Raw genomic sequence first — 18,655 nt, 5'->3', positions numbered from 1 at the left:
TCCCCTCAAGCGTGAGGTAACAAACACAATATGTTGTTCTAAATACTATACCAACATGTTGTTCTTAGAGGTATAGTGACTGAAAAAAGCTATTCCTTCATTTTGCATTCTATTACAAACAGTATTCCATTATATTTTCCAAAAGGTGGGAGGGAGGGGGATATATATACACACACACACACACACACAAAATATAAAGGATGTAGGGTCCCTACAGAGGATGTATAGTCCTTGGTGAAAATGAGTTTAGTATATATAGTTAGATAAGAAACTGATATCCCTGTTACATCCTGGATGGGTGTTTGTTCCAAGTTTTGTACTAACTTGTAATTCAGAAGTTTCCCTTTCCATTTTGTTCCTCAAGTTCCTTTGCAATAAAACAGCTACTTTGAGGTCACCCATAGTATGCTCTGGGAGATTAAAGTGTTGTTCTACAGGTTTCTCAATCTTGTGATTCCTGATGTCAGATTTGTGTCCATTTATCCTTTGGTGTAAGGTTTGTCCAGCATGTCCTATGTACAGAACTGAAGGGCATCGTTGGCATTTAATGGCATATATAGTGTTAGAAGAGGAACAAATGAATGAGCCTGAGATGATGTAGTTGATGTTGTTAGGTCCAGTAACTGTGTTGTCTGGGTGTAAAAGGTAAAGGTAGTACCCTGTGCAAGCACCAGTCGTTTCTGACTCTGGAGTGATGTTGCATCATGACGTTTTCATGGCAGCCTTTTCATGGGGTGCAATACATGGACTGTTGGATGCTTGACTTGATAACCTGAGTGCAAATCCCTACTGAGCACTGAAACTTGGACCAATCATGTTTTGGCCTAACTTACCTCACAGGATTGTTCTGAAGAGAACATGAGAGAGGACCCTCATATGAAAATGCAATATGTAAAAAGGACAGAGGAGTGAATATGTAAATATAAGAAAGTACAAAATGTTTATTGCTCGGAGACACAAAAGCAACAGAGAAGAAACCTTGAATACAAGCAAACATCAGAAACTACACACTTCACAAGATATCACCCAGCTATCCTGGGGGGAAACCCATCTTTGAATGCACCTGATTTTAAAGCAGTAAAGCTTTAAAGTTGATTTTAAAGCAGTAAAGCTTTAAAGTTGATTTTAAAGCAGTAAAGCTTTAAAGTTGATTTTAAAGCAGTAAAGCTTGGTTGGTTTGGCTACTCTCTCATCATTGTTTGGAGATGTGAGGCAAAGCACTGATTTCCCCTCAAGTGTTAACATGAATATTAGCAGGCCTACTCTGGCTTGCAGGTGTTTTAATCAGGTCTCCCTGCCCACACCATCCTTATCTCATTCAAGGCTGGATTCAAGAATGGTAATTGGCTAATTGTGAAAACTTGTGTTCAGTTCAGTTAACTAGATGGGAGTGGGGGAGAAGGAGTGTATCTCATCATCTTTTGGAGGGTTCCATCAAGCAAGTTCCCTGGTTGGGTTTGGGAGAACACCTGACGCCAGATGGCCAAATATTATCATTAAGCCATAGGCAAGAGGGAAGTCATGTTCACTTTGCACCTTGACTGGGCAGTGGCTCTATGTTAAGCCTTATCATGAAGGACTCCTATACAGAGAACACTTAAGCTTCTAGCATGTACTTTTATATTCTAAGGAGGAGTGCCATCTAATACCAGGTACTGACTTATTAGAAGAAAAAAATATTGGATTTATATCCTGCCCTTCACTCTGAATCTCAGAGCAGCTCACAATATCCTTTATCTTCCTCCCCCACAACAAACACCCTGTGAGGCAGGTGGGGCTCTCACAGAAGCTGCAACCCAAATCAGACTTTTCCCTGCTGCCACTGTGGCCGGACCTGCCAGTCCCGCATTGGTCTTGTCAGCCACCAGTGAGCCTGCAGCAGACGTGGACTACTACACCTTTCTTAAATCTTCGTTCGCGAAGTCAAGCCGAGAGAGAAAGTTGTACTTCAGCTGTCTGAAGATCATTTGTTGAAGCCAAATGTGTTTTGCAAGCTGAACCTAAAGAGCAGAAATTTGCCATGCACAGGAGCACGGAGAGAGTGGCAGCGGTGGTAAAAACGGGGCCATACAGGTGGAAGGGGCGTTGGGTGGAGGGGCCTATCCCCCCTGTCCCCTCCATGGCTACAGGCCTGGTGTGGATTCTTATCTGGGAGAACCAGGTTCGATTCCTCATTCCTCCACTTGCAGCTGCTGGAATGGCCTTGGGTCAGCCATAGCTCTCACAGAAGTTGTCTTTGAAAGGACAGCAGCTGTAAGAGCTCTCTCAGCTCCACCTACCTCACAGGGTGTCTGTTGTGAGGGGGGAAGGTAAAGGAGATTGTGACCACTCTGAGATTCAGAGTATAGGGTGGGATATAAATCCAATATCTTCATCTTCTTCTCACTTGTTTGTCTTTTAATTTCTAACCCAGTTTTGTGAGTTTTGTCAAATTAGCTCTTGGCTGCTTTTGTATTCAACACCGGTGTGAGTCTAATAACCAGAGGGCAGGGCTCATCAGGGTTATAATGCCACACACCCCTGGCCACCTTGCCTAAAATCACAACACAGGGGCCTATACCAGCCTGTTGCTTAGCCTCAGCCTGTTAATCCAAAGGTCTTCTGAAGTAGGCAGACCTCACGCGATCACCTAAGAGCTCAAGAAAGCAGTTCTAGTAGGCCATCCTTGGAAAGGAAATCTTAAAAGAACTGATTCTCATAGCCATGATATTATGCCCCATGCCACCCAGTGGTGTGCAACCAGGCTAGGGGAAAGTTGAGTGCTCTGCCAGCATGACAAGTAATATCAGAAGTTGCAAAGGTACAGATGCCATCCTCCAAGTGGGGCCTGGAGATCCCTCAGAATTACAGCTCATCTCCACACTACAGAGATCAGTTCCCCTGGAGAAAATGGCTGCTTTGGAGAGCGGACTCTATGACATTATGCCCCACTGAGGCTCCCCAAGCTCCATCCATGAGTTTCCCAACCTGGATCTGGAAATCCTACTCTGCTGTCCCCCACTGGAGGCCAGAGAGGACCTGGCAACCCTATATAACAGGAGAAGGGGTTGCTAAATTCAATCCAACCTCTACAATTGGCCTCTATTGTACCAGACTTCCTCCTAATAGGCATTGGAGGGAACAACCTATATGGACCCACCCCCAGCAAGAGGAGAGAGACTACCTATGGCAAGAGCTCTTCCCTCACAAACCTTCCTAGGATAGACTCCTCAGGGAAGCCTTGCTTTGAAACTCCTCTTTGAGCAGTGTCTCTGTGTCCCTCAGCACTTTCTCAGCAGTGGCAGAGATTTCACAGGGAGGCTCCGCCTGTAGTCAGCATCCCGTTTCTCCTTTAAGTCTGAGCAGGCCTCATTTTGGGCAAGAGCTCCCAGGAGTGGAGCTCCGGAATCTCTAAATTTTATTGTGCTTTATTTTTTTCTTACCCACCTCCCCCCAAAAAACAATTGCTTCTGGGCTCCATTGTTCAAATCCCCTGAACTCTAGTATTTTTCCCCACAAAAATTGGGAAAATAACCAAAACATATAAAGCAGATGGGAATCTTCATCATGTCACTGTGGCCACATCGGAGAAAGCAATTTAAAAAGTATGATGGGAGTAAGGTTTTATGATGACAATTATAATTCAAGAAGCATTTTAAGGTAGATGCTGAGCTGATGTAATTTAGTACACCTTCTGGTGATGTCAGGGGTGTGTGGCATATGCAAATGAGTTGTGCTAATGAGCTCCAGCACCTCTTTTTCTATTAAATGACCCCTGAATCGGAGCAAAAGAGGGGCCTCTTTGCTCTGACTGAAATGGGAAAGCCCCAAGAGCCCTATGGAAAGAATATGTTGTCATGTGAGAGTTCCCAACTAAATGGGGAATGGGGGGATGCTGTATGTCAGCTGGAGGAGGTGGGATATCTGTTTGGAAACTGTCTAAGAGACAGATTGAGACGCATCATGCATATGGCTGCTCCTTTCCTCCTGTGTGAAATTCTGGGAAAAGAATGTTGGATATTGTAACTTTCATGCAAGAGGATCTGGGAGGGAAAGGGCTGGGAGAAGTCTCCCACACAGGTACATTGGGTACACCCTCTCATCACTTACGTTGAGCCTCTTTGGCCCTTGCTTGAAGGGTTGCCAGCTTGAGGTTGGAAAATACCTAGAGATTATGGGGTGGAGCCTGAGAGGGGTAGAGTTTGTGGCATAATGCCACAGTCCAACTTCCAAAGTGGCCATTTTCTCCAGGTGAACTGATCCATCATCTCTTGCAGAGTTGTCAAGGGAAGCTTCTGGGAGAGCTCTCTCAGCCCTCCTACCTCACAGGGTGTCTGTTGTGGATGAGGAAGATAAAAGAGATTGTGAGCTGCTCTTAGATTCAGAGTGGAGATGGGGTATAAATCCAATATCATCTTCTTATAATAATGAGAGATGTCCAGCCACTGCCTGGAGTTTGGCAACTCTAGTGGCTTGCCTTCTCTTTCATCATATATAGGACCTCTCTTCTTCTCTCTCTTGCCTAGGCTCAGAAATTAATCTGTTCACAATCTGTTAAATTATCTACATGAATATGTCCTGTAAGATGTGCTATTTTTGTAAGTGAAAATTCCTTTATTGTTATCATTGTAATCAGATAATCTTTGCAGTTTGTTTGAACAGCATTTTCCCCTTTACCAAGAAATGTGGAGAACTGAGGATCCTGCGTAAAGCTCCTGTACTTCCAAGATACCTGGAGAGGGGGGTTTTTGCCCTCTTCTGGGCTTGGAGCAGGATTAACTGGGTGTGTGTGAGTGGAATGACCTCAATGAGAGTGAGGAGTAAACTCGAGGGGTGGAAAAAGGGAGGAGCAATTTGTACACTTTTGAATTATCTTTGGCTTAGAAACAAAACAAGGAAAAACTCAACACAAAAGCGCTCTCAGAAAACTTGGGGAAACACCCATGCATAATAAGCCTAAACTAGTTTCACAAACCACAGTGGCATGATCTGACAACTTTAAGGAGAGAGATCAAGTTGGGCTTTTAAATGCACCCAAAAGAAAGGGAAAAGGGTCTCTCCAGAAAAGGAGGCTTCTGAGAATATATAGAGTGGGGCTGCGGTGTCCACATTGAAAAAGGCCACTCTGCTTGCGTGGTAGTTCAGAGAAATGCGGATCCTGTGGAGGTCGCCACCACTTATTGTCAAGGGTTCGTAATGAGGGCTTATGAAAGGATTGTACCCGCCCAGCCACTTTTCCACAGCCCAAATTCCTTCCTCCGGACTAAACCCTATTGCACCCTTCCTCCTTACAGACTTTCTGGCGACCCCCACAGCCCACCCTATCTCATGTCCCACGGTAACATCCCAGAAATGTCGGCCTGATGTGAATCCCTCACGGCCCAGCACAACAGTAAATTGGTCGAATCTCTCAGGATTGTTAGGCAAATCTTGAGGTTCATCTCCCTCTCTCACACTTGTACAATCTTCGGGCAGGATAAGATAGGGATGGGCTGTTTCTGGATCCAGCTTCACATTTGCTGTTGGGGAAAAATGGGAAGACAGAAAAGAAGCAGAATCAGGTGGGAGATTAAGTTACTTTTTGAGCCTCTGCTAAATACTTCACCAAATATTTTCCAGATATTCCATCAGGCCAGTAGCTAACTAGGGGCCCACAAAGCCTGGGCCCCCAACAGATTTTTTGGGGCCCCTCACCCCCTTCCCATGGCCACCCCCTCCTATGTGATTTAAATTGTGCCACTGCCCTTCCCATGCAGGGCTCTTTTTGTAGCAGGAACTCTTTTGCATATTAGGCCACACACCCCTGATATAGCCAGTCCGTCAAGTGCTTACAGTAGGCCTTATTATGCAGAAGCAAGCAAGATATAGGGAAAAGAAAGCAGATGACAGCCAGTTGCTCGGGGCTTGATTTGGCCCCCCAACCTATTGTTTAACACCCTGTCTTAGAGGCTAAGCAGGCTCAGCCCTGGTTTGTACTTGCATTGAAAGACCATCCAAGTACAAGCATAGCAGCTTGCTTTGCCAGGCTTGCTCAACTGCACAGGAGCTACAGAGCAAAACCTCTATTTTCTCCACTGGCTGAGGTTATTTCCTTGGGGAGGAAGGGGGGAGGAATAGCTTGTTTTTCCAGGTTCTCTCAATCATACAGCAGAGCTACTGAGCCAAGCCTCTCTTCCTTCTATTGGCTGAGGCTCCCCACCCAGTTCCCTGGGGAAGGAAGGAAAGAGCCAGAGCTTCCTTTGCCCAGTTCCCTGGATCCCATGGGAGAGATACAAAGAAAGGACCTTTAAAAGACCAATGAGCGCTAACATTTTAAGCATGTTTTAATTTTTTAAAAAAATGTGTTTGTCTGTGTCCTTTATAAAGTTTATATCTCTGCTATCTAATCTTAAATAGGTTCACACATGGCCCAGCCCGACATGGCTCAGCCCAACCCAACATGGCCTGGCCCAATAAGGTCTGATTTATGTCAGATCCGCCTCTCATAACAAATGAGTTTGACACCCCCTGCACTAAGAACTGACAAGATCAAGCTAGTCCGGCCTATCCAGGTTAGGGTGAGGTTCTAAGAGTAGAGTTGCCAACTCTGGGTTGTAAAATACCTGCAGACTGGGAGGGTGGGGCCTGGGGAGGGCGGGACTTTTCTACAGGAGAAATGATCTTGATTGTCTGGAGGTCAGTTATAACAGTGGGAGATCTCCTGGAGATTGGCAACCTTATCTAAGAGGGAAGAATAAACTGAGACAGAACTGGGAGGAAATCAGGACTGACAGTCTTTAAGCAACGGCTGGACGAACACTTGTCAGGGATGCTGTATCCTGATCCTGCACTGAGCATCTAGTCCTGCGTGGGGCTAGATGATCTGTACGGCCTCTTCCAACTCTGTGAGTCTATGGAAAACCAATTCAGCTCTCCCTAGAGATCCTCCTAAGTTGAAAATTCTTGGGAAAACAGCAGAACAAGAGCTAAGGGTCACGTTTGTAGCCAACTAGCAGCAGCCCAATCTCTCCAACTTCATGGAAAAGAAGCTGTGCAATCCAGGACCTTCTGGAGTCAAAGTCCACGAGCTTCCTGACCCAACCTATCACCAGTGTTCCCTCTAAGATGAGTTAGCATGAGCTACCTCACAGATTTTTAGCCTCCAGCTCACACATTTTTGTTTTAGCTCAGAAAGAAGAGGATATTGGATTTATATCCTGCCCTCCACTCTGAATCTCAAGAGTCTCAGAGCTGCTCACAATCTCCTTTAACTTCCTCCCCCACAACAGACACCCTGTAAGGTGGGTGGGGCTGAGAGAGCTCTCTCAGAAGCTGCCCTTTCAAGGACAACTCTGTGAGAGCTATGGCTGACCCAAGGCCTTTCCAGCAGGTGCAAGTGGAGGAGTGGGGAATCAAACCCGGTTCTCCCAGAGTAGAGTCTGCACACTTAACCACTACACCAAACTGAAGGATGACCCCAGAGCACAATAATTTATGCAGTAGCTCACGACTACTGAGCTACCAGTAGCTCACAAGGTAGAATTTTGGTCACAAGACTCTGCAGCTTAGAGGGAACATCGCCTAACACCTCTGTGAGTATCTATATTGCTTTTTCCTATTACTCTCTCAGCCTCAACTTTTCTGCTTCTGGTAAGAATTTTTGCTTTGCATCTTGGAAGGTGCCTCAAGTGCCTTTTAAGGGCAGGGTTTAAATCTTACAAGTAAATAAATCAAACAATGCTGTCTGGTCACCTGGAGGATATTCTCACTTCTTGAAGGTTGCTGCTGAGGTATAATCTGGGGACCATCATGAGGCAGTCTTGCGCACCCTGCTCATGAACCTTTCAGATGGCTACACCTTGCTGGAAACACACCTTGCTAGGCTACCTGGGCCTTAGTTTGATCTATCAGGGAAGTTCCAAATTCTAATATTAAAAAGCCATGTTTAAAGCCAGCTACATCATCCCCATTTGCTATTTGTGACCGACCAGGACTGAACATAATTTCACACATAAGAGTGGCCAAAATTTTATTTATATATATATATATATATATATATATATATATATATATATATATATATATGTGTGTGTGTGTGTGTGTGTGTGTGTATGTGTATGTATATACACACACACACACATATATATACACACTGTGGCGAATAGCCACTGATGGACCTCTGCTCCATATTTTTATCTAACCCCCTCTTGAAGCTGGCTATGCTTGTAGCTGCCACCACCTCCTGTGGCACACAAGTCTCCTCTCCCTCCTGAGAATGTGACCCCCCCCCACCATCTCTGAAAATTACCTTTCTGCAGCTGAAATCCAGAAGCCAGAGTGTCTGAGAAAGCAAAGGGAATAGCGATTAAGGCCTCCACCACTACAGCAGTTCAAGCAACAATAATAGCAATTCAGGCAAATACAGCATCTCAAATTCCAATCCTGGAATAAAGGTTCAGTTCCTAGCCATTAAACTCAATGGGAACTTTGGCACTGCACTTTTAAATGGAGTGTGCTCAGGAAGGAAAAGGTGCAAAAGTTGATGGCTGATGATAACAACAGGAAAGGAAAAGGAAAGGTCCCCTGTGCAAGCACCAGTCGTTTCCGACTCTGGGGTGACATTGCTTTCACAATGTTTTCCTGGCAGACTTTTTATGGGGTGGTTTGCCATTGCCTTCCCCAGTCATCTACACTTCCCCCCCAGCAATCTGGGTACTCATTTGACTGACCTCGGAAGGATGGAAGGCTGAGTCAACCTTGAGCCGGCTACCTGAAAACCCAATTACCGCTGGGGATCGAACTCAGGTCGTGAGCAGAGCTTAGGACTGCAGTACTGCAGCTTTAACACTCTGCGCCATGGGGCTCTTGATAACAACAGTGATCATGATTAATTACTGTTGCCCCCATAGTCTCCCCTACACACAGAGAGAGTCATGTCTTTTTGCACCTATGAACATATATATGAACATATGAAGCTGCCTTCTACTGAATCAGACCCTTGGTCCATCAAAGTCAGTATTGTCTTCTCAGACTGGCAGCGGCTCTCCAGGGTCTCAAGCTGAGGTTTTTCACACCTATTTTCCTGGACCCTTTTTTGGAGATGCCAGGGATTGAACCTGGGACCTTCTGTTTACCAAGCAGATGCTCTACCACTGAGCCACCGTCCCTCCTATGATCCCCCTGGCCTTGGGAAGTCAGAGTTTTGGATGGTTCTATCTTTCAGATAGCAGCCCCGTGGCGCAGAGTGGTAAAGCTGCAGTACTGCAGTCAAAGCTCTCTGCTCACGACCTGAGTTCGATCCCAGCAGAAGCTGGGTTCAGGTAGCCAGCTCATGATTGACTCAGCCTTCCATCCTTCCGAGCTCAGTAAAATGAGTACCCAGCTTGATGGGGGGAAAGTGTAGATGACTGGGGAAGGCAATGGAAAACCACCCCGTAAAAAAGTCTGCCAAGAAAATGTTGTGATGCGACGTCACCTCTGAGTTGGAAGCGACTGGTGCTTGCACAGGGGACTACCTTTTTATCTTTCAGATACCATTGGAGAAGGTTGCCAGCTCTGGGTTGGGAAATACCTGGCGATTTCGGGGATGGAGTCTGAGGAGGGCAGGGTTGGGGGAGGAGAGGGACTTCACTGGGGTACAATGCTATAGTCCACCTTCCAAAGTGAGCATTTTCTCCAGGTGAACTAATCTCTGTTGACTGGAGATTAGTTGTAATAATAATAATAATAAATTTTATTTGTACCCCGCCCTCCCCTGCCGAAGCAGGCTCAGGGCGGCTAGTTGTAACAGCAGGAGATCTCCACCCACCATCTGGAGGGCGAGCAAACCAAAGAGTCACACTGACTGGACAAGATGAGAAAACCCAGAAGCTCCATGTAAACAAAGTCCCAAACACCTTCCTTGTTTATACTGTAATTTAAGCTGTATGGTCCAATTTATGTTGTGATCCACCCTGAGCCCATTATGGGAAAGGACAGGATTTAAGCCTACTAAATAAATACATAAACTAATTTATAAGAAATAAAGGTAAAATTCACATTCCAATCACACACAAGTGATTGGATTCAAAAATTCAACACGTAGAACAGGTAAAGATTTTTATCCAAACAGATTTTTATCTGTTCTATTTTTCAAAGAGGATTTCTTCTGTTGAATTTTTTTTTTTAAAAAAGGATCTCTAATCCCTTTAAAGTACAAATCACAGCAACAGGTGTAACCTGCATGCAAGTCCTGTTTCCTTCTGTACAAAATTATAACCGTGTGGAAGGAAACAGTGGGTGAAGCAACCAGGTCTGGAGAAGTTTTCCGATTTATAAAAGCGTTGAAAAGGTGGGCAGAAAAACAGGACTTGCATATCGGTTCCACCAGTTGCTGCAATTTGTACTTTAAAGTACACACATTTGGGGGGAGCTTTATAATGAATCTTGTTTGCTGGAATGCAGGAACAGCCGCGCTTTGTCTAGTCAGCTATTGAGGAAGGAATGAGAGTACCTTATCCAGATCAAGTAAGGTGTTACTCCTGAGCATATACCAAGAATGGTCTCAGTTTTCTGCTTTAATGAATGCCTACTGTGCAGGCACAAAAGCAGAATATCATTTTTGTATGGACAAGTCAATTGAAGAGAGTTTTATGAAGAGAAAAAGTGAGAGCCAATTTGGTATAGTGGCATAGTATATTTGGTATATAGTATACCAATTTGGTATAGTATATTGCCTGTTCTACGAGTTGAATTTTTGAATCCAATCACTTGTGTGTGATTGGAATGTGAATTTCACCTTTATTTCTTATAAATTAGTTTATGTATTTATTTAGTAGGCATGGACTCTTATCTGGGAGAACTGGGTTTGATTCCCCACTCCTCCACTTGCACCTGCTAGCATGGGCTTGGGTCAGCCATAGCTCTCCTAGTAGTTGTCCTTGAAAAGGCAGCTGCTGTAAGAGCTCTCTCAGCCCCACCTACCTCACAGGGTGTCTGTTGTGGGGAGGGAAGGTAAAGGAGATTGTGACCACTCTGAGACTCTGAGATTCAGTGTATAGGGTGGGATATAAATCCAATATGAACCCATTCTTGAAAAAGAATCACCAGGTTCACTGTCAGATACCTCCTTCATCAGTACCTTGGAAGGATTTCATAACAGCCTTCAGAAAGCAGTTCAAATCACAGGCATCCTGGATCTTCCACTTCGGTTCCAAGGGCAGTGCCACTGGGCTCTCAAATAGCTCCTCAGACTTCTCCTCATACCTGTTTGAGAGACATACTGTAAGCCACCTTCATCTATCCAAACCTGTGAAGCAAAAGAATATCATGCGTAGGGAGGACACGGCAGAAAGATTTGAGATGTGGAGCCAGAAAGGGATAGATGTGCTTTTAGAAGGGAATTTGTTCTCACCACAGTTCCCAAATTGGGTGTCAAACTAGAGGCTTTTCAGAGGAATATGGGGCCCGTATCTCCAAACCAAAGTGAAGGCAATCATGTGACATTGTTGTGGCAGCTAGAGCACAAGAAGCTACACAAATAGGTGGAGTAACCACCCTGACTGAGATATCTGGAATTTGTGGATGGAGCAGACAATACAACAAAGAGAAGGTGCTGAGAGAGGGAACCGCCTCTGACCATGTTAAGGAAGGACAGAACTTATTTCCCCATTCCTGTCCCTGATGGATCATCCTCTTGGCTGTGACTTTTGGAGGATTTTTTTTTTACGTATGAGCTAATTGAGTTGCCATGAATACAAAATCAGGAACTTCACACTTTGAATAACAGGAACAATCAGCTTCTCTATACATTGTGGAGAGAAGGTAAGTGAGATCAGCTTACCTCTGCAAGGCACATCTGACATCCTGGAGAAAAGAGAGAAAGAAGAGAGAACTCAGTGCCTGCCATAGATCACACTAAGACGATCCTTCAGACTTTCAGTGTGGATGACTTCTTTTTCTTTTACTTTTGTGTGTGTGAGTGTGGTGTGTGCCTGGAAGTCATAGTTAAATTCTGGTGACCCCTAGTGGGGCATGGAGGCAAGAGACATCCAGAGAGGTGGCTTTAGCTTGGAGAAACGTCGACTGCGGGGTGACATGATAGAGGTTTACAAGATAATGCATGGGATGGAGAAAGTAGAGAAAGAAGTACTTTTCTCCCTTTCTCACAATACAAGAACTCATGGGCATTCGATGAAATTGCTGAGCAGATAGGTTAAAACGGATAAAAGGAAGTACTTCTTCACCTAAAGGGTGATTGGCATGTGGAATTTACTGCCACAGGAGGTGGTGGCGGCCAGAAGCATAGCCACCTTCAAGTGGGGTTTAGATAAAAATATGGAGCAGAGGTCCATCAGTGGCTATTAGCCACAGTGTGTGTGTATATATAATTTTTTTTTGCCACTGTGTGACACAGAGTGTTGGACTGGGTGGGCCATTGGCCTGATCCAACATGGCTTCTCTTATGTTCTTATGTTCTCTATTTCCTGCTTCTTCCTACCAGCCCTGATATTCCTTTGGAGGTCTAGCCAAGCACTTGCCAAGGTTGGCCCTGCTTAGCATCTGAGATCTGATGAGATTGGACTTGTTTGGGCTATCCAAGTCAGGGTATGTCTAGGTATTTTCATCTGCTCATCACCTGGAGTGATGCAGTGATATTGCCGTCACCCCCATCTTCCCCAACCCTCCCACTGGTTGCCAGGCTTGGCCCCTGACATGACCTCCACTAGTTAAGCAAGTGAAAGGGGAACACCAAAGTGTGGAGCCAGACCCCACCTGAAGGAGATCCTGGGCTGTTCCTGCCACACTCTTACCTTCAGGGCAGGGGTGCCAACCGCCAGGCAGGGGCTGAATTTCCCCTAGATGACAGACATCAGATCCCCTGGAGAAAATGGCAGCCTCAGAGAGTGGGCTATATATGGCAGGGGTGTCAAACATGCGACCCAGGAGCCAAATTAGACTCTCTCAATTGCACAGCAAAGCTACTGAGCCAAGTTTCTCTTCCTTTTATTGGATGAGGCTCCCCCACCCTTGGTCCCCTAGGGAAGGAAGGAAAGAGCCAGAGCTTCCTTTGCCCAGTTCCCTGGATTGCACAGGCGAGATAAAAAGAAAGCACCTTTAAAACCAATGAGGTGCTAATGTTTTAAGAATGTTTTATTTTAAGGTGTTTTTAACTCTTTAATTGTGTTTGTCTGTGTGCTTTATAAAATTTATCTCTTTGCTACGTCACATTACATTTTATGACACTCATGGCCTGGTCCAAAAAGATCTCATTTATGTCATATTTGGCCCTCATAACAAATAAGTTTGATACCCCTGGTCAAGGCTTTTTTTGTGGAAAAAGCCCAGAAAGAACTAATTTGCATATTAGGCCACACCCCCTGATGCCAAGCCAGTCAGAACTGTGTTCCTGTGTGATCCTGCTTAAATTTAAAAAAAAAAAAAAAGCCCTGCCCCTGGAATATGGTTTCATATCCCTGCTGAGTTCTGTCTCTTCTTCAAGCTCTGCTATCCCTAGGCCCATGCCCAAATGTCCCAACCCAGAGCGGGCAACCCTACCTGCAGGAGTTCAGTGGCTGGTTGCTCAACCTTCTCCTCCAGCTCAAGGATGAGACTTTCAAGAGATGAGATGTCCTGAGAGAGTCTAGCCAGATTCTTGTCCCTTTCTCTTGCAATCTCTTTTTCTAGCTCTTCCATCTGGGTCAGCAGAACCTTCTCTTTTTCCTCCAGGAACTGGTGTAATTGTCTGAATTCAGTCACCATCTTCTGCCTCTCAGATTCTGTTTGCTCCTGAAACAAATGGATGGAAGAAGAAGAAGAAATTGAATTTATATCCCGCCCTCCACTCCGAAGAGTCTCACAGTGGCTCACAATCTCCTTTGCCTTCCTCCCCCACAACAGACACCCTGTGAGGTGGATGGGGCTGGAGAGGGCTCTCACAGCAGCTGCCCTTTCAAGGACAACCTCTGCCAGAGCTATGGCTGACCCAAGGCCATGCTAGCAGGTGCAAGTGGAGGAATGGGGAATCAAACACGGTTCTCCCAGATAAGAGTCCGCACACTTCACCACTACACCAAACTGGAAAGGAAAGACAGTCCCAAGACAGGAATTGAGTCAGTTCTGCTGGCCTCAGTCCCACAGGAAAAGGAACTATGGTGAAGAGGAAGAAGAGGAGGAGGAGGAGATTGGATTTATACCCTTCCCTTCACTTGCAGTCTCAGAATGGCTTACTAACTACTTTCCTTTCCCCTCCCCTCCCCTCAACAGACACCCTGTGAGGTAGATGAGAGAGCTCTTTCAAGAACTGCTCTTGAGAGAACAGCTCTGAGAGAACAGTGACTGACCCAATGTCACACCAGCAGCTTCACATGGAGGAGTGGTGAATCAAACCCTGTTTTCCCAGATTAGAGTCCTCTGCTCTTAACCACTATGCCAAACTGGCTTGTTATAGAGATCCTTTCAATGTCCAAAATGGAAAAAAAATTTACTCTGGTCTTCTGAGAACTCATCCTTAGAATAGCCTTTCAGAAACATTTTCAAAGGATGATCTGTCCATTCCCAGATTGTGCAAGAGTGTGGCAGGAACAGACTCTTCTTGTCATGGGTTCATTTCCCAGTAACAGAGAACACTTACAAGCAAAAGCTGTGCTTCCTTTTCTGTGTCTGCTTTATACACCATTCGTTTTTCTTTCTCTTTCAACAGCATTTCGAGATGTGTGTGGAGTTTATCCTGAAGGGAAACAATAGCTTAGGTTTGGTTCCTTTGTAGAAGATTAGAGAAATGCTACTGTCAGGGAAGATGTGGTAGCTTCAGTGGAAGTCATTTCCCAGAATCCTCCAAACTCAGGACGCCATTGCTCAATAGGGTTGCCAGCTCTGGACTGGAAAATACCTGGAGAAATTAGGGGTGGAGCCTGCAGAGGGCAGGATGTGTGAAGAGGAGAGGGACCTCACTAAGGGATAATGTCATAGAATTCATCCTCCCAAGCGGCCTTTCAGGGAACTGATCTCTGTCATCTGGAGATCAGTTGTAAAAACAAGAGATCTCCAGGTCTCACCTGGAGGCTGGCATCCCTAGATCACAATGAGAGGCTTTCAGCATTCCCAAAGCGAGGGCCAGTAGGCCAAGAATGCCTGAGCACCATACAAGGGATGGGGCATATAGTGAATGGGGACCTTCGGGAAGAAGGGCTGCCACACTTAAGGGTGAGACCTGGATATCTTCTGGGATTACAGCTGATTTCCTGATTATATAGATCAGCAGGGGTGGAAATCTAGCAGGAGGTCCTTTGCATATTAGGCCACACACCCCTGATGTAGCCAATCCTCCAAGAGCTTACAAAAAAGCCTTGTGAGCTCTTGGAGGATTGGCTACATCAGGAGTGTGCAAAGGAGCTCCTGCTAGAATTTCACCCCTGTAAGATCAGTAATCCTGGAGAAATCAGCTGCTTTGGAGGGTGGGCTCTATAGTATACACTCCTCCCCTCCTAAAACCTTGCTCTCCACAGGCTCCACTCACAAAATCTCCAGAAATTTTCCAAGCCAGAGCTGGCAGCTCTAAAACAGGCATCAGGGTACCACGAAGTAGGGCAAAGCTCTCACCACATGTGACAAACTAGGGAAGCGGTAAATCCCACTCCACCACCACATCCTTCCTCTTTTGCAGCCTGACCAGAGAACTGCCTCCAAAGTGATGGTGGAGTCCTAGACAGGCCATCCAGGAGAATCATGACTGTCTGTTCTAGGACAACATGGAACAAGTGGAGCTCCCCAGCCCACAGGTGTTTTGACTCAGAAAAATGGTGTGGGTAAGAGGGGGAAGCTCTTCCACCCTATGTGTCATGCTGCTGAGCCTATCAGGCCCCAGAGACCTTGTGAACCATAGCGCTCTGTTGTCACATCTCTTTATAAAACAAGTCAGTGAATCCCAAGTGGACAATCCCAATTCCAAATTGAGGAATTCCTGGAGTTTTGGGTGTGCAGGGTCTGGAGAAGGGAGGGACCTCAGTGGGCTAGTGCCATAGAGTTCCCCTTTCAAGGCAGCCATTTTTTCCATAGGACCTGATTCACTATAATGCCATCTTCAGGCCCCACCAGGAGGTTGGCAACTCCACCAAATGGCATGTAAGTGTTGATGCTATTCCCATTTCCCTCAGTTTAGTGTAAAACGATCAGCACCCTTCTGGGAATGCACCTAGGTTTTTTATTGCTCTGCTTTATCCAGAAATCATATGGATCCCCCCCATAATTCTCCTGTCCTCCCCAGTCTGGTTGATTGGAGATGACCTGCGGGTTCCATGACTGGACCTTAATTCCCAGCAGGGCTTTTTTTGTAGAAAAAGCCCAGCAGGAATCTATTTGCATATTAGGCCACACCCTTGATGCCACCATTGTTCCACGCAACTTGTGAAAAAACCCCAGCAGGGGCTCATTTGAATATTCAGCCACACCCCCTGACACCAAAACAGCCCGGACTGCGTTCCCGCACATTCCTGCTCAAAACAAGCCCTGATTCCAAGGAACATGGAGGATGAATTCCCCTGACCTCAAAGATCATAAAAAGGTAAAGGTTGTCTCCAGTCGTTTTCGACTCTGGGGTGACGTTGCTTTCACATTTTTATGGCAGACTTTTTACGGAGTGGTTTGCCATTGCCTTCCCCAGTCATCTACACTTTCCCCCCAGCAAGCTGGGTACTTATTTGATCGACCTCAGAAGGATTGAAGGCTGAGTCAACCTTGAGCCGGCTACCTGAACCCAGCTTCCGCTGGGATTAAACTCAGGCCGTGAGCAGAGGGCTCCGACTGCAGTACTGCAGCTTTAGTACTATGTTCCACGGGGCTCAAAGGTCATAGGGAGCTGCTATTTGCCCTCTCTGTGGAGTAACTTCAGGGCTTTTTTGGTAGAAAAAGCCCAGCAGGAACTCATTTGCATATTAGGCCACACCCCTGACACCAAGCCAGCCAGAACTGCATTCCTGTGCCTTCCTGCTAAAAAAAAAAAAGCCCTGAGTAACTTACATGTAGCGGGCCAGTCCACTGACCAGGCCCCTAGCTATGAGGGGGCCTGTGGGGGCACAGCCCTCCCCCCCACTTCTGGGTGAGGCCCCCTGACCGGAGGCCCCAACCAGTCCCGGGGGCCTCTGCCATAGCTCCAGGGGCTGCTGCTGGCCCCACGAGCAATTTAGCCTGCAGGGGCAGAAGCAGTCTCAGCCTCCCCCTGGAGTTAAAGGGCCAACAGATCAGCTGTTTCGCGGGCCCTTTAACTAGCAGGGGGGCTGGGGCTGCTTCTGCCTCCACCCCACGCTAATTTAATGGTGGGGAAGGAAGGGAGGGTGGTGGTCAGGGGCAGGCAAGGAAGAGCTTCCCTCCCCTTCTCCCCCTGCCGTCACCCTCCCTTCCTTCACAGCCACTTGCCCCTCCCCCTCTCACCGCAGCAGCTTCTCCCCGCCTCTCCCAGCCCCATCGCAGCGGCTTCTCGCCTCTTCCCCTCCCACCCAGCTGCTTGTCCCTTCCCCTCCCTCCCTCCCAGCCCCATGGCAGCAGCTTCTCCTCCTCATCCCCTCTCACCCAGCCCCGATTGCCACTGTTTCTCCTCCCCTCTGCTGCCTGCCTCTCCCCCCCCCCCCCACCGCCTGTTCCCGTGAGTAGCCCCATGCCTGCCGCCTACTCGCAGGGCTACTCATGCGTAGGCGGCAGATCCAGTGACTGGGGCAGGGCGGAGCTGTGCTGCCTAGCCAGAAGGGCTAGGGCTGGCCCTGCCTGTCACTAGAGGGAAGGTCGTGTGGGGCATCAGTGCCTCCCCCCCTTCCAAATCCTGGCTACGGCCCTGCCACGACACAAGCAGAAACCTCATGAAGATGCGCAGCTCTTTATCGCCCTACCTTGTACTCTTGGCAAGCTTCCTCGAGAGGAACCACCTCGTGCGGCTTGTGCTCCTTGGACCTGTCGCAGACCACGCAGAGAAGGGTCGAGTCGTCCTGGCAGAAGAGCTTCAGGGGCTCCCGGTGCTTCTCGCAGAGCTTCCATTTTCCTTCCCCTCCCTCCGCTTCTCCCGCCCTTTCCCCCTGAAGACTGAGCCTCTTGACTATCTCTACGATATTTGCCAGTTGCCGGTTCGGCTGGACGTCCCTTCGCTGAGCTGCTCGTCTGCACTGGGGGCAGCAGGCGTCTGCCTCAGCCTCCTCCCTCCCCCAGCAGAGGGCCACGCAGGCGCGGCAGAAGTTGTGGCCGCACTCGGGGAAGGCCACCGGGTCCTCGAAGTATTCCAGGCAGATGGGGCAAGTGACTTCCTCGCAGAGCTCTGAGAAGGGAACCCCAGCTGCCATGATGATCGCCTCGACCTCTGGAAGAAAGAGAGTGTCCGTTCTGGTTTCGCCTCTTCGGAACACCAGCTGGGAGTTCCCCATCCTGCACATGACTCTGCAGATCTCCGTGGGCTGTAAAATTGACAGTAGTTGCATTGTGCTGGAGCAACCCCTGGAGAAGAACAGGAGGCGTCAAGCCCACTCTTTTGGGGAGAAAGCTCAAGCGGGTCTAGCCAGCAGTGAGTCCCTTATGATTCAGTGGGGTTTACTCAGGGCTTTCTTTGTAGAAAAAGCCCAGCAGGAACGCATTTGCATATTAGGCCACACCCCCTGGTACCAACATTGTTTCACATAGGGCTTTTTTGTAGAAAAACCTCAGCAGGACCTCATTTGCATATTAGGCCACAGTCGCTGGC

General features: G+C 47.2%; 1 protein-coding gene across 1 annotated transcript; it reads right to left on the bottom strand.

Annotated features, from left to right (window-relative positions):
• Positions 1-4,572: 4,572 nt before the first annotated feature.
• LOC132571302 (E3 ubiquitin-protein ligase TRIM7-like) lies at positions 4,573-18,333 on the bottom strand. Its single transcript, XM_060238096.1, has 7 exons — positions 17,817-18,333; positions 14,570-14,665; positions 13,495-13,725; positions 11,780-11,802; positions 11,078-11,202; positions 8,267-8,299; positions 4,573-5,498 (listed from the first exon to the last, which is right to left on the bottom strand). Exons 1-7 carry the CDS (start codon positions 18,258-18,260, stop codon positions 4,978-4,980), a joined length of 1,473 nt encoding a protein of 490 aa, XP_060094079.1. The 5' UTR covers positions 18,261-18,333; the 3' UTR covers positions 4,573-4,977.
• Positions 18,334-18,655: the final 322 nt, after the last annotated feature.

Source organism: Heteronotia binoei, chromosome 5 (assembly GCF_032191835.1).
Source record: "Heteronotia binoei isolate CCM8104 ecotype False Entrance Well chromosome 5, APGP_CSIRO_Hbin_v1, whole genome shotgun sequence".
Taxonomy (NCBI): Eukaryota; Metazoa; Chordata; class Lepidosauria; order Squamata; family Gekkonidae; genus Heteronotia; species Heteronotia binoei.
The sequence above is the reverse complement of the archived record's forward strand: the minus strand, read 5'-3'. Positions and strand labels throughout refer to the sequence as shown.

Coding starts and splice junctions, on each gene's coding strand:
- LOC132571302 (XM_060238096.1), bottom strand. CDS start 18,260: ATGGCAGCTGGGGTTCCCTTCTCAGAGCTCTGCGAGGAAGTCACTTGC. Junction 13,726..14,569: donor AGGAAGCACAGCTTTTGCTT/GTAAGTGTTCTC, acceptor CATTTGTTTCAG/GAGCAAACAGAATCTGAGAG. Junction 8,300..11,077: donor TGTTATGAAATCCTTCCAAG/GTACTGATGAAG, acceptor TTGCTTTCTCAG/ACACTCTGGCTTCTGGATTT.